Source organism: Lolium perenne, chromosome 7 (genome assembly GCF_019359855.2).
Source record: "Lolium perenne isolate Kyuss_39 chromosome 7, Kyuss_2.0, whole genome shotgun sequence".
NCBI lineage: Eukaryota > Viridiplantae > Streptophyta > Magnoliopsida > Poales > Poaceae > Lolium > Lolium perenne.
The window spans coordinates 181,662,684-181,678,216 of record NC_067250.2 but is presented as its reverse complement, the minus strand read 5'-3'; the positions used below and the strand labels follow the sequence as shown (position 1 = coordinate 181,678,216).

Genomic DNA, 15,533 nt, shown 5'->3' with positions numbered 1-15,533 from the left:
TGGTATTGGTGCTTTGATCTCTCCACCATCATCAATATTATTAGTGTATCTTATTCTATCCATGTCCATCTTTTCAAGGAGACTAACAAAATTAGTATGTGAACCAAGCATATTAAATTTAGCAAAGACCTTTCTAGCTTCTCTTGCTAGACCACCAAATTCTCTAAGAAGGGTTTCTAAAACAAAATCTTTCTTTTCCCCTTCTTCCATATCACCAAGTGTGAGAAACATGTGTTGGATTATAGGATTGAGATTAACAAATTTAGTTTCCAACAGGCGAACTAAATGCGCAGCAGCAATTTCATAAGTAGGCGCAAGGTCTACCAAGTGTCTATCTTCAAAATTTTCAATGGTACTAACTTGATTGAAAAATTCTTCTATATTATTTCTCCCAACTATAGACCCACGTCCTACCGGTATGTCTTTTGTGGTAAAATTAAAAGGAAACATGATGAATCAAGTAAAGTAAATGCAAGTAACTAATTTTTTTGTGTTTTTGATATAGCAAACAAGATAGAAAAATAAAGTAAAACTAGCAACTAATTTTTTTGTATTTTGATTTAGTGCAGCAAACAAAGTAGTAAATAAAACTAAGCAAGACAAAAACAAAGTAAAGAGATTGAGAAGTGGAGACTCCCCTTGCAGCGTGTCTTGATCTCCCCGGCAACGGCGCCAGAAAAAGAGCTTGATGGCGTGTAACTCACACGTTCGTTGGGAACCCCAAGAGGAAGGTATGATGCGCACAAGAAAGCAAGTTTTCCCTCGAAAGAAACCAAGGTTTATCGAACCAGGAGGAGCCAAGAAGCACGTTGAAGGTTGATGGCGGCGGGATGTAGTGCGGCGCAACACCAGGGATTCCGGCGCCAACGTGGAACCTGCACAACACAACCAAAGTACTTTGCCCCAACGAAACAGTGAGGTTGTCAATCTCACCGGCTTGCTGTAACAAAGGATTAACCGTATTGTGTGGAAGATGATTGTTTGCAGAAAACAGTAGAACAAGTATTGCAGTAGATTGTATTTCAGTAAAGAGAATTGGACCGGGGTCCACAGTTCACTAGAGGTGTCTCTCCCATAAGATAAACAACATGTTGGGTGAACAAATTACAGTTGGGCAATTGACAAATAAAGAGGGCATGACCATGCACATACATATCATGATGAGTATAGTGAGATTTAATTGGGCATTACGACAAAGTACATAGACCGCCATCCAACTGCATCTATGCCTAAAAAGTCCACCTTCAGGTTATCATCCGAACCCCCTCAGATTAAGTTGCACAAGAACAGACAATTGCATTAAGTATGGTGCGTAATGTAATCAACAACTACATCCTTAGACATAGCATCAATGTTTTATCCCTAGTGGCAACAGCACAACACAACCTTAGAACTTTCTGTCACTGTCCCAGGTGTCAATGCAGGCATGAACCCACTATCGAGCATAAATACTCCCTCTTAGAGTTACAAGCATCTACTTGGCCAGAGCATCTACTAGTAACGGAAAGCATGCAAGATCATAAACAACACATAGATATAACTTTGATAATCAACATAACAAGTATTCTCTATTCATCGGATCCCAACAAACGCAACATATAGAATTACAGATAGATGATCTTGATCATGTTAGGCAGCTCACAAGATCCGACAATGAAGCACAATGGGGAGAAGACAACCATCTAGCTACTGCTATGGACCCATAGTCCAGGGGTAGACTACTCACACATCACACCGGAGGCGACCATGGCGGCGTAGAGTCCTCCGGGAGATGATTCCCCTCTCCGGCAGGGTGCCGGAGGCGATCTCCTGGATCCCCCGAGATGGGATCGGCGTTGGCGGCGTCTCTGGAAGGTTTTCCGTATCGTGGCTCTCGATGCATCGGGGGTTTCGTCACGGAGGCTTTAAGTAGGCGAAAGGGCAAGTCAGAGGGGGCACAGGGGCCCCACACCATAGGCCGGCGCGGCCAAGGGGGGCCGCGCCGCCTAGGGTTTGGGCACCCCGTGGCCCCACTTCGTTTCGTCTTCGGACTTCGGAAGCTTCGTGGCAAAATAGGCCCCCGGGCGTTGATTTCGTCCAATTCCGAGAATATTTCCTTACTAGGATTTCTGAAACCAAAAACAAGAAACAAAGAACTGGCACTTCGGCATCTTGTTAATAGGTTAGTTCCAGAAAATGCACGAATATGACATAAAGTGTGCATAAAACATGTAGATAACATCAATAATGTGGCATGGAACATAAGAAATTATCGATACATTGGAGACGTATCACTGTGCTACGTTCCAGGGGTTTTTCTCGGGAGCCCCCGTCTTCTTGTCCTTGATCCTGTATGCTCCTCCGTCGATGACTTCCGTGATGACGTAAGGACCTAGCCATGGTGATTCGAGCTTCTCAGTACTTTTTTGATTTAACCGCAAGACCAAATCCCGACCCGAAAGGACCTTGGCCTTAACCGTCATTTGTGGTAGTTTTTGAGGTCTTGCTGGTATTTGGTGACTCGTGAAAGTACTTCATCTCGAGCTTCGTCGAGTGCATCCATATCATCCTCCCGAGCTTTTTGTGATGTTTCTTCGTCATACTCTGTTACTCTTGGAGAATCATGCTCTATTTCAATTGGTAATACTGCTTCGGCTCCGTGGACGAGAAAAAACGGAGTTTCTTGTGTCGCCGTATTTGGTGTTGTTCGGATGCTCCACAAAACACTTGGCAATTCCTCTGGCCAAGTATGTCGAGCTTTTTCAAGTGGCCCTAGCAGGCGCTTCTTGAGGCCGTTGCAGATGATACCATTGGCTTTCTCGACTTGTCCGTTAGTTTGCGGGTGCCCAACTGACGCAAAGTGAAATTTAATGCCTACTTCGCGCAAAGATTCCTTGAATTCCTTGGATGTGAAGTTTGAACCGTTATCTGTAACAATGCTATGAGGCACGCCAAACCGAAAAACGAGGCCTTTCACAAACTTTATTGCCGACGCTGCATCTGGTGAATTTATTGGCTTCGCTTCTACCCATTTGGTGAATTTGTCGACAGCGACCAGCAAGTACTCATACCCTCCAGGCGAAGCTTTGTGCAACTTGCCCACCATGTCGAGTCCCCATTGGGCAAAGGGCCATGACAATGGTATTGGTGTTAGTTCTGCCGCTGGAGAGTGAGGTTTTGCGGCAAACCTTTGGCACGCGTCGCAGGTTCGTACTATTTCCTTGGCATCCTCGATTGCTGTCAACCAATAGAATCCCGCCCGAAAAACCTTGGCTGCAATAGCTCGACTACTTGCGTGGTGGCCACATATTCCTTCATGTACATCCTTCAGAATTATTCTTCCTTCTTCGGGTGTGACACACCTTTGCAGGACGCCTAAAATACTTCGCTTGTATAATTCCCCTTTGATCACTGTGAAAGCTTTGGATCGTCGAATAACTCGCCTTGCCTCAACTGGGTCATCGGGTATTTCTTTCCTGAGGATATATGATATATATGCTTGCATCCAAGGAATTTCTACCATCATCACAAGCTCTTGGTCCTCTTCGTCCTCCGTGGTTTCTTTGAGGGGCGCCGAAGTTTTCTCTTCCTTTGCTTTTTTCTGCACCTTTTTCGGCTTCGTGGATCTCTCCGCTATTTCTTCCCAAAATACTCCTGGCGGGATTGGGAGGCACTGCGACCTGATGTTTGCGAGAACGTCGGCTTCATCGTTGCTCAATCTAGTGATGTGATTTACCTCGCATCCATCAAACAGCTTCTCGAGCTCATTGTACACCTCCTTGTATGCCATCATGCTATCATTGACTGCGTCACATTGGTTCATAACCTGCTGAGCCACCAATTGTAAGTCGCCAAAGATTTTTAGTCGAGTTGCACCGCAAGCTTTCGCCATCTTCATCCCATGTATGAGGGCTTCATATTCTGCTTCATTGTTAGATGCGTTAGGGAACATCATCCGAAGGACGTATTTCAACTTGTCGCCTTCAGGTGATATAAGTACTACTCCTGCGCCAGCTCCTTCTACTCGCTTGGACCCATCGAAGTTCATGGTCCAAGTTCTCGACAAATCTGGGGGTCCCGTGTTTTGCAGCTCCATCCATTCTGCAATGAAATCTGGCAGAACTTGCGACTTGATTGCCTTTCTTTTTTCATACGTGATGTCCCGAGGGGAAAGTTCTATTCCCCAAAGGGAGACACGCCCTGTAGCTTCTGGATTGTTCAGTATATTTGAAAGAGGTGCTTCGTTGACTACTATTATCGGGTGTGCCGAAAAATAGTGGCGCAACTTTCTTGCCGTTGCAATTACTCCATATGCTAGTTTCTGGTACTGCGGGTACCGCTGTTTGGAAGGCGATAAAACTTCACTGATGAAATATACTGGCCTTTGCACTCCATGGAGTTTTCCTTCTTCTTCTCTTTCAACAACTAGCACCGTGCTAACCACTTGGGGCGTGGCTGCAATATACAGCAGGAGAGGTTCCTTTTCCTTCGGCGCCACCAAGATTGGTGGTGTCGAGATTGTGCGCTTCAAATCCTCGAAAGCTCTGTCGGCCTCTTCGTTCCACTGGAATTTCTCTCCTTGCTTTATCAGAGCGTAAAATGGTAACGCTTTTTCTCCCAGCCTGGCGACGAATCTGCTCAAAGCTGCGACTCACCCAGTTAGCTGCTGTATTTCTTTCAACTTTGTTGGCTTCCTCATTGTTACGATAGCTTGTATTTTGTCGGGATTTGCTTCAATTCCTCTTGCTGAAACTAGAAACCCCAGAAGTTCTCCTGTTGGAACGCCAAAAGAACACTTCGTCGGGTTCAGCTTGAGGCAGAATTTGTCGAGGTTGTCAAAGGTTTCCTTGAGATCCTCGATCAGCGTTGCCCCCTTTTTTGACGTTATGACGACATCGTCGATGTATACTTGCATGTTTTTCCCAATCTGTGTCGCCAAACACTTCTGCATCATCCTCTGATATGTTGCTCCCGCATTTTTTAGACCAAAGGGCATTGTTCTGTAGCAAAACACGCCGTAAGGTGTTATGAACGCTGTTTTGGCCTCATCATCTTCTTTTAGTCTGATCTAGTTATAACCAGAGTATGCATCCAAGAAGGAAAGACGTTCACATCCTACCGTGGAGTCGATGATTTGATCGATCCTTGGGAGGGGAAAGTGATCCTTAGGACAATGTTTATTGAGACACGTAAAGTCGACGCACATGCGAAGGACTTTCGTGTGTTTCTTCGGTACCATCACTGGGTTAGCTACCCATGTGGCTTCTGTAGATATCTCTTTGATAAAACCAGCATCCTTAAGTCGATCTATTTCTGATAGCATAGCTTTGCGGTTTGGTTCCAAAAAACGCCGCAAGGGTTGTTTGATTGGTCTCGCGAGAGGATCCAAGTTGAGGTGGTGCTCGGCAAGTTCCCTGGGTACTCCTGGCATGTCAGCTGGACACCATGCGAAGATTTTCCAGTTCTCACGGAGGAACTCGATGAGCGCGCTTTCCTATGCGAGATCCATATTTGTTGCAATGGACGTCGTCTTTTTCAGGTCTGTCGGGTGAATCTGTACCTCCTTAGAATTTTTCTCGGTATTGAAAGTTGATTCTTTATTTGGCCTTCCAACGTCTGGTAGCACGTCGTAGTCAGTCATACTTCTCGACGCCAAATACTCAGCTTGCATCCCGAAAGTTTCTGATATCCGATGAAAATCCTTATCGCACTTATCGGCTAAGGCGAAGCTTCCTTTAACTGTGATTGGTCCCTTTGGTCCAGGCATCCTCCACAACAGGTATGTATAGTGTGGCACCGCCATAAATCTAGAGTATGCTGGTCGTCCCAACAGAGCGTGGTACTGCGACGGAAAATCCACAACTTCAAATTCCAGCTTCTCGATTCTATAATTCTCTCGGGTTCCAAACTGAACGTCGAGATTGATCTTCCCCAATGGATAACTTGGTTTCTCCGGTGTGATACCATGGAACCTCGTGTCTGTTGGCTTCAAGTTTGCTAGGGATATGTTCATCTTCCTCAATGTATCTGCATACATAAGGTTTAAACTGCTGCCACCATCTATGAACACTCGAGAGACATCAAATCCCGCAATAACTGCTGGTAAGATAAGTGCTGACTGTCCTGGTCGAGGAACTTGCTGCGGATGATCTGCTATGGTGAAGCCAATATCTTGTCCTGACCAATTAAGATACTCGACTGTTGGTGGAGGCATTTTTTCTGCCATGAACACCTGTTGTGAGATTACTTTCTGAGCTCTATTGGATGGCCTTCCCTTCTGAATCATCGACACCGCTCCGTTGGAGTTAGGATCAACGTAAGGTGGTGGTGGAGGTGCTGCCGCTATTCTGAGCTGGTGTCGATTGTCTTCTGTAATCGCGGGAGGAGGTGGCAAGTGAATCTCGCTCCTGGGTTCTCGAGGATTTCTCTGTGCTGCTCGAGCGTTAGCGTGCTCTGCCCACCTTAACATTGCCTGGAAATTGCGACAATCTTTCTGCAGATGTCCTGACTGTCTTTTTCCGTTGCTGTCGAGGAAAAAGTGCATCTGACACGGCCCGTTCATCATTTCTTCGGGAGACACGAAAGGCCTCGGGAACCTAGGCCCGCTATTTTGCCTGTTGTTTCGAGAATCGTCTCTATTATCGCTTCGCTGCTCATTGCTTCTCTGATAATCATCTCTGTTGTTTCCTCCTGTGTTTGCCCGAAAACCTGCCGAAATTTGTCCTGGAGCGTCATAGTTTGGGTACTGCCGAGGAAATCGTCGCCTCGGTTGATAATTTCGACCACGGTCCTCCTCTGGCGACCTGTGCCGTTTGTTGTGGATAGCATCTTCTCCATCTGCCCATCTGTTTGCTATTTCCATTAACGCGGATACTGTCTTTGGGTTGGTCCTTCCCAAGTCTTCGACAAAATCTCCACGCCTGATTCCTGCGACAAACGCATCTATCGCTCTCTCGTCAGATATATTTTCTGCCGAGTTTTTGATGATGTTCCACCTTTGGATATATTTTCTCATTGGCTCGTCTGGCTTTTGTCGACATGCTCTCAACTCCTCCAACGACGCAGGTTTTTTGCATGTGGACCGGAAGTTCTTGACGAACACGTCCTCGAAGCTTTCCCAGCTGTCGATAGATCCTGGAGGAAGTTTCTTTATCCAAGATCGTGCGGCTCCACTCAAATGCACCTGGATGCTTTGCATAGCTGTTGCCCTGGTTCCTCCTGTAAGCTTCACCATCTCGAGATAATCAACTAGCCAGTCCTCTGGATCTTGAAGGCCGTCGAATTTCTTGAAGTTGTCAGGTAACTTGAATCCTGAAGGGACTCAAGTTTTTCGGACTCTCCTCGTGAAGCACGGCAAGCCACACATATCCTCGTCGTTAAGCTCTAGGGATTGCCGATGTTCCCTTCTGCTTTGCCGCGCTCTGTCGACCCTTGCTTGTGCTGCCGTGTCTCTTGCTCCACTTGGTCCTTCATGGGCTGCCGCTGCTGCAGGTCGTGGACTATTTTGCCTTGCCGCTCCTTCGGGAGGCGTTGATACAAACGCTGTCCCCATAGCTCCAACTCCTGCTATCGCCATATTGTATAATGTTTCCCTTGGATCTCCTGGAGGTGGTTTAGATGCGAGGATAAAAGCATGTGTCGCCATATACCCAGCCTCTGGTGTCTTAGGGATGATGTTTCCTCTTGTATCTATCGACATAAAGGACATGTCGAGGTTCTGGACCAAGTGCTCTCTTTCTGCTTCGGGTATGTGTTGTAACCTTGATCTTGCTCTGTTCCGAGCCTCTCTGTGGCTATCACCCGAAGTTCTAGATTGTCGACTCAGCTCTGCTCTTCTCCTGCTGGATGCAGAAGCTGCCTCCTTTCTTCTGTTTAACTCAGCTGTTTGTTTTTCCAATTCTCTTGCAGCTCGTGCGAGCCTATATTGATATGCTTGCAATTCCTCTGGCGTGGCTGTGGTGGCCATTGGTTCTGAGCCGTCCATAGCTCTCGCGGCTCTATCCCGCGCTGCTTGCGGGAGTTGAACTCTGTGTCGCGGCTGTGGCCCGACGTACTTATTGCCCAGGCCTCGTCGCAGATCGGAGGGATCGACGTATGGATTTCCCAGATCGTCGAAAGCCTCAGATGTTTCCTCTTGGTCATTGCTTGGCTCTCCAATAACATAAATCTGATGATATTTTGTGTTCAGATCTATGTTGGGTTTGGTGACACCATCATTGAGATTGGTGAAGACCTTGCCCACTGTAGTAGATTTGTCGATGAAGTCGTGACTGTCGACACTGCTTGAGCCATCGCTTATATATGAGTCCGCAGATGACTCAAATGACATGTCGCTGAAGATCTTGGCGAGTTTCTCTCTTGCCCTGGTGCTGACGTAGCGTGTCGACGAAGTTTCTTCTTCTCCTGATTCGGTTGACGATGTATAGCTTGAAAAATCGGAATCGACCGCCGGCGATCCCGACGAAATCGGAATTTCGACACGATACGATCCTTCCTTCTCGACGCGAAAGCGAAACCTTCCAAACGTCATCTCCATAGGCTCCGCCAGATACGCATATGCATCCAAACGGGAGGGTGGGTGAGGAACAAAATCGACAGGACCAGCAGCGATCTGTTTACCTCGATCCATTGCGTTGCTTGCGGTTGATGATGTCGAAGATCTTGAACGTGCCATCGAGATCAGATCCTTACGCCTCTAGTTCCCACAGACGGCGCCAATTGACAAGGTATCAACTTGTCAATGCCTATGGATTGTAGGCTAGGGTTTAGTTGGAAGTAGAGGGCAAGTAGATCTCGAAGGTTTCAGCCGAAAAGTACTCGACGATTATGAAAACTAGGGTTTGTAAATAATGATTCGATGATCTCTGCGTCCCTCGACTCCACCTTATATAGGAGGCGGAGCCGAGGGATTCGTGCTGTACAAGTTACAAAGTCCGGGAAGGTTTCTAACTCATCCCGCAAGATTACAAATAAAACTTTCTATTACAACTCTAACTTTCCTTAATACTATCTTGGGCTTCCGAATCTTCTTATTCTTCGGGTAGTGGGCCTTCAGTAAACCCCGGGTACTATCTCCGGTAGGCCCATTTGGGATGCCTATGTCACCATGGCACAGTGGATATACCGTATGACGAGAGGTACACGGAGTTCATCCAGCCTACCGGTCTTATGCCGTTCATATCCCTTGTAAGCCGTGGGGGGCCGAACATGAACGCCGCGGCACTCACCGCTCTTGTCGACCGGTGGAGGCCGGAGACGCACACCTTCCACTTGAGGGTCGGCGAGATGGCCCCTACTCTCCAGGACGTTTCCATGATCCTTGGACTACCTATTCAGGGCGAGCCACTGTGTATGAACACAGCTTCTGATGGGTGGCGCGGACAGATGGAGGCGCTTATTGGCAGGGCTCCTCCGGCGCCAGCAAATCCAAAGGAGAGAGTTCCCGCCGGCGCGTCTTTCTCTTGGATCAGGACTAACTTTGCACAATGCCCGGACGGGGCCAACGAGGACACTCGGAGGACGTACGTCCGCGTGTACTTATGGTACATGATTTCGAGGACTCTCTTTCCTGACAGTGGGGGGAAGCTGGCCCATTGGTGTTGGCTGAAGGCGCTTACTGTGTTGGACAACCGGTGGAGTTGGGGAACAGCGGCACTTGCCTACCTCTACCGGCAGGTGATGACTTGTTCTATGTACTATATTTTCCTATAGTAGTGTGCTAGACAAAGTAGTAACCAAATGTCTTATGTACGCAGTTGGACGAAGCTTGTCGTAGGACTGGGAGCAGGACTGGGAGCGGCGGTATTGGTGGATGCTTGCTCCTACTTTCCGTATGGAGCTGGGACCGCCTATCAGTTGGGCGGCCTAGGACACTCACCGAGAGGCAATGGCCTCATCACCCTCACAACCCTGATCGGGAGCCCACTTGGGCATACCTTTGGGACAATGTCTTGGAGATGACGAGCGATCCAATGGTCATGTACAGGCAGTACACTGCGGAGTTGGACACTCTTACCGCTGAGCAGGTGACCGATCACTCTTTTCAATCCTAATTTTCATTGATTCTACGGTCATGTTCTAAATTCTGAGATATTTGTATGCTGCAGGTGGAATGGGAGCCATATGGTAGCTACTACCATATTGGCTCGGGGATGGCTGACCTCAACCACAAGTGCACGGAGGAGGCGCGATTCTGGCGTATGCGCTGCCCACTCATATGCATGTGGCTTGTTGAACACCACCAGCCGCAAAGAGTGATGAGACAGTTTGGGCTGTATCAGGAGTGCCCACCTCAGTGGCAAGACACGGACAAGGCGCTTCATAGGTAAACTTCTGGAATCATGCGATGGAAGATTCTTCATAGAAGAGGTACAAACTAACTTGTTGATTCTTGCAGGCTTGATAGGCAGCGGCAGAGGAAGATCACAAATTGGCCAGTTCATCATAGCGGCCACGTCGCAGCGTTCCTACACTGTTTGGAAGCGACACGGAATGCTGGCCCTGAGCAGATTGTGCCTCACGACTTCGCCGCTTTCAACAACTACCTCAAGTGGTTCCATGAGAACACGCGTATCGAGTTAGTGAAGCACGCGTATGCTGAGGACATCTTGGACGACCCCATCCAGTTCGATGAGGTTGGGCAAAGCCAGCACGACACCTTTGCTCGCAGAGGGAGATCGACTTCTATTGCTTCCGAGCTGAACTTCGTGGTAATGGATTCTCTCACTAACTAGTACATCATCTAGATTGCCATGTGCTCGCTTCAATTGTGTATGCTATGTTTGTCACAGCGGGAGGAGATCCAAAAAACAGCTCACGAGTGCGAGATTATGTGGGAGCAGAGCCATAGAGATGAAAAGCCTGTCGGATCGTTGCGGCATTTCATTAAGGTATGATCACCAACTTTGAATGTATGCTATTATGTTGTGCTGAATTTGTAACCATGAGTTCCATGACGCAGAACACTGCAAGAAAGATGCGGCGGTTAGCCAGCTTGCTAGGTTGCCGCGAAGGCGAAATCGCTACATCTTCCTCTTCAGAAGAGCGGGAGGTATGGACTATTTTGTTGCTATCAAACATGTTCTTACTAATTTCAACTTTTGTAATCTCATGTGTTCATGTTTGTGAAGATTCCTGAGGACGAGCTAATTCTGAGTCAAGGCATACTTCCAAAGCGTACCTCCAAGCAAGCCCCACGGTCAGCTTACCAGTTGAAGCCAAGGGGCAAGGGTCCAAACCGGTACACTCCGGAAGATTATGTCAACCGAGGAAAGAAGGTTGTCACTGAGGAGGATGAGGGGCCGCCGCGGAGATCAGCTTTGTCGAGGATGAGGAACGACGAGCCGTTCTCTTCAGAGGAGGAGGAGCAGGAGGAGCAGCAGGAGCAGCCACGGCAGCGGACGAAGAGGATGGCCATCCGGAAGCAGCCCGCGAGGACGGCACGTCGAGGACGATACTAGGATGTGCTACGTGTTGTTCTGAACTCTATCTTCATAAGTATCGATTTGTGAACCCTATGTCATTTCGAACCATGGTCTGTAATGCTACTTGTTGTTTCAATCTACGTGCTACAATGTGACCTATGAAGTGTTATATGTGTACGTCATGAAATTGCTACTTGTTGTGTCCAATGTTGTACTCATAACTGTTGGAGTTTGGTAGGATTTTTCATGTTTTTAACACAGGTCAAAGTGTGGCGCCCTTCACACTAGCGCCACACTGCACTGTGTGGCGCCCGCGGCATCGGCACCACACATGTCAACTTATATAAACTTCTGGGTCGAAAACATCCAGGGGCTCCGAACGATAAGTCCTTAGCCGTTTACGCGAGCCTCTATATGTGGCGCCCGTAGCATCGGCGCCACACATGCTAGTGTGGCGCCCGTGGCGTCGGCGCCACACATCGAGCCTCGCAAAACGGCTAAGTCCCAGACGAATTGTCTCACAGTATGTTTGGGGCAATTACAAGTGCATGTGTGGCGCCGTTGGGAGGGGCGCCACACATGCTGCCACGTCGGATCGGCAGACCAGCTCAGCGGCGAGGGGGCCACGTCGGCTGGGCCAGTGGCGCCGGCAGGAGGGGCGCCACATAGGCATGTGTGGCGCCCGTGGGAGGGGCGCCACACAAAAGGGTTAGATTGGTGAAATAGTTTCGCCAGAGGGTCAGTCTGTGCTTTTCTTTCACTTTTGGTTTATTTTTGTGCAAATCGCCGTACCCCGTCGCAGTCTTATCTTTATGGGCGATCGTGTAGGCCGTGATGTGGCGCGGCGCTTTGTTTATTCGAGGCCAACGAAGGTGGCAAGTGTCGACTGCTCGACGCTCGGGAATATTTGCTGTTTAGTTTTTTTTTTCCTCTTTTTCTCTTCGGATACACTGTATCTGCATCCGTTTCGAAAATAAGCCGCACCGTATTTTAAGATGAACCTTGAACGAAAAAGTTGAGCAAAATTTTTTTTTGATTATATCGTAGGTAAGTAGTATCGTTGCATGCTAACAACATTCTCTAGTGATGCTAACTTTATACAATCATTTTTATATATTTGAAGTAATTTTTGTTCAGAGAAGAAAAATGAAAGACTAGAACGCTTTATTCATTATAATTAATTAAAGCTAGCTTTTATAGTGTAGAAATCGTTGGCTTCTAAGGCCTCTGCTGCTCCATGTATGTTTTTATCCATCTGATAGAGATCAACGGCCGTAGTCCTCTTTATGAGTGTGAAGAATATTTGTCTGGTGCTCGGAAGCAGTCTCTGCACGTGGGTCCCCTAGCGCTACATCAAGCGCATGCGTATTCTGAGCAGCATTGAGGATAATCCTCGATTGTGGAATCGATCCGTAAAGTTGTTTCTAGTGTTTCTCAGCTTTTCCAAAAATATATGTGCCTGGTCCAAAAGATAGGAAGGTTGTGCGGTGCCATACCCGCACCGCACAGGGTGGCGTATAGGAGCGGTCGTTTTTATACACTGACTAGGTCGGCGCGTACCGCGCGTCGCACAACTCTGCGCGCAGTACGGACCGACCCGGTTCTTTTTTACGATTGAAAAAATTTAATATTTCAAAAGTGATAAAACTAAAAAGGTTCAAATTTTCAAAATTGCTTAAATTTGGAAAATATGCAAATTTGAAAATTATTCAAATCTGAAAAATGTCTGAATTTGAAAATTATTCAAACCTGCAAAAAAATTAAATTTAAAATTTGTTCAAATCTAAAAAATGTTCAAATTTCAAATTTGTTCAAATCAAAAAATATTCAGATTTTTTTTAAATGATTTCTTTTGTAAAAGTTTTCAAATTTGGAAATTATTAAAATATGAAAAAGTTCAAACTTTTCAAATACATGATGTTGGGTCGCGGCCCTGCTAGTATCCGGTGGTACGTGAGGGTGTGCGACAACTCGGAGAATACTATGTGCCGAGTAGGTTGACACTTGCCGAGAAACAACAACATGTGAAACAGTATGCAAACCGAAAATTCTAGAAAAAGGCCGACCTCTGGGAAGGGAAGTGACTTTCTCCGCGCTCGACACGTGGGTGAACGTGGGGCGCGGAATTTGCCGGTGGACTGCCTCCGCGCGCGACACGTGTTGCTTTCTGGTGAGTTTGCGAACCGTCCACTTCTCGTAACGGGTCCGCTTCGCACTTAACGGGTTTACGGGGACCCGATTCGCGTGTGCCTTTATCTCTGTTTTTCCCTTAGTCTTCTTCTTTCGTCGCCTATCTTCGTGGCTCGCTGTTTCGGCTGGTCGTCTCATCGGCGGCGCTGCTATTTTCCCTTCTACTCCGTTGCTGCCGAGAACCTCTCGCAACTCATCGTCGGCGGACGTTTTTCCTGCTCCAGTGGTAAGCGCCGTCGTGTTATTCTGCCTGCTTAGGGTTTCTAAGATCTTGGTTTTTCCCTTTGATTCGATTAGATCGAATCAGTTTTTTCCCTTTGTATTTCCGGGCTGTGAGTTTTCTGGGGAATTAATGGGAGGGAGGTAGCACTTTCAAATGGAAAATATGCGGAAGTCGGATGCAGATTCGTTTTCTCTCAGTAAAGTCGTGCTTTTTTCATCGATTTCTTCCGCCGCTTCTTGGTTACACACCTTCTGAGGAACATTAGTTAGGGTTTGCCTTTGTGAGTAGCCGTATAATTCCACATTTCGTGATGACATGCATCTTATTATTTAGGGTTTCTTGGTCTTTTTTCTTGTCGATTTAGCCGCTCTGGAGGAGCCGCTGAGTTTCCCGTGTCGTGTTGACATGCAGATTCCTTCCCGTGTTGTGTCTGGTACTTGATCGTGTTTGTCCTTGGTACTCGTGTGATAATTTGTTCTGTACTTGCGTAGCTTAGTCTATTGTACTTGTGCACCTATGTCTCTTGTACTTGTGCATCTATTTTTTTCGTACTTGTGCACCTATATCTCTTGTACTTGTGCACCTATATCTCTTGTACTTGTGCACCTACATCTCTTGTACTTGTGCACCTACATCTCTTGTACTTGTGCACCTATATCGTTTCGAAAATGATAAGCTGCACACATTGTACCTGAACTAATTTTAGTGTTCTCCAGTGCTTGTTCAGGTTGGAAAAGATGGCAGATCCAGGTTTTCACTCTCGTGCTGATGTTCCTGACCATCTTCGTGAAGCAGTCGATCGTCACATCTCAGATATGTTTCCTGGTGAAATGCATAATGATGTAAGGTTTTTTATTATGTCTTTTGATTTTTAATTATTGTGTTATTGTAAATTGCATTCTTAATTGTGTTTTTTTATTTACAGTTACGTTCTAAGCTGAAAGAAATGTGGAAGACTATCTTCATTTCGTCGATGATAAGAACGGGACGTGGTCTTGCTGATCAGATGCGTGATATGGTTTCTCTTTTGTCAATTGAGTTGAAGAAGCAGCCATGTGCTTGCAAGAGAAAGGAGCCTGAAACTGAAAATGTTGTTGGAGGTAGTTCTGGGGCACAGAAGGGTGATGGCAATGCAGACACTGATTCTGATTATTGTCTTGAGGATTGTTGTCTTGAGCGTTCGGGGCCATGTACACGCAAGGGAAAGGAGCCTGAAACTGAAAATGTTGTTGGAGATAGTTCTATGGCCCAGAAGTATGATGCCTATGCAGACACCGATTCTGATGATTGTCTTGAGCTTAAGGAGCTAAGTGGGGAAGAGGATGTCCCTGTAACTGCTTTGCATAGAATGTTGTTTGCTGATGTACTTGAGGCTCCTAGGAATTACATTGAAGGGTAACCGTTGGAATTCAATTTTCCATCTATTTTTCATCTATTTTTGTATATGCGGATGTTTATTCTTGTTGTTTTTAACAATTGCAGTTCCGAGAAAATACTTGAAGTTGGTGGTAAGTCTGTCAGCTGGCATAGTTTCTACCTTGCTATGAAGGGTGGTGGTTTCATGGATCCTTCTGTTATGGATGTTTTTCTTAAGTGCGTTGATGATGGTCTTGATTTCTTATTTATTCCGAGCTCTTTGGCGGTACGTCATGTGTATATGTTTTAGATTTATTTATTTTTTAACTAAATGTTTTTAGCATTTAGTTTTTTAAACATCT

General features: G+C 46.6%; 1 protein-coding gene across 1 annotated transcript; it reads left to right on the top strand.

Annotated features, from left to right (window-relative positions):
- The first annotated feature begins 10,099 nt into the window (after nucleotides 1–10,099).
- On the top strand, nucleotides 10,100–15,030 carry LOC127312586 (uncharacterized). Its single transcript, XM_071824118.1, has 6 exons — nucleotides 10,100–10,303; nucleotides 10,376–10,688; nucleotides 10,770–10,868; nucleotides 14,532–14,657; nucleotides 14,741–14,915; nucleotides 14,993–15,030. The coding sequence occupies exons 1-6, from the start codon at nucleotides 10,131–10,133 to the stop codon at nucleotides 15,028–15,030; spliced, it is 924 nt and encodes a 307-aa protein (XP_071680219.1). The 5' UTR covers nucleotides 10,100–10,130.
- The last annotated feature ends 503 nt before the right edge of the window (nucleotides 15,031–15,533 follow it).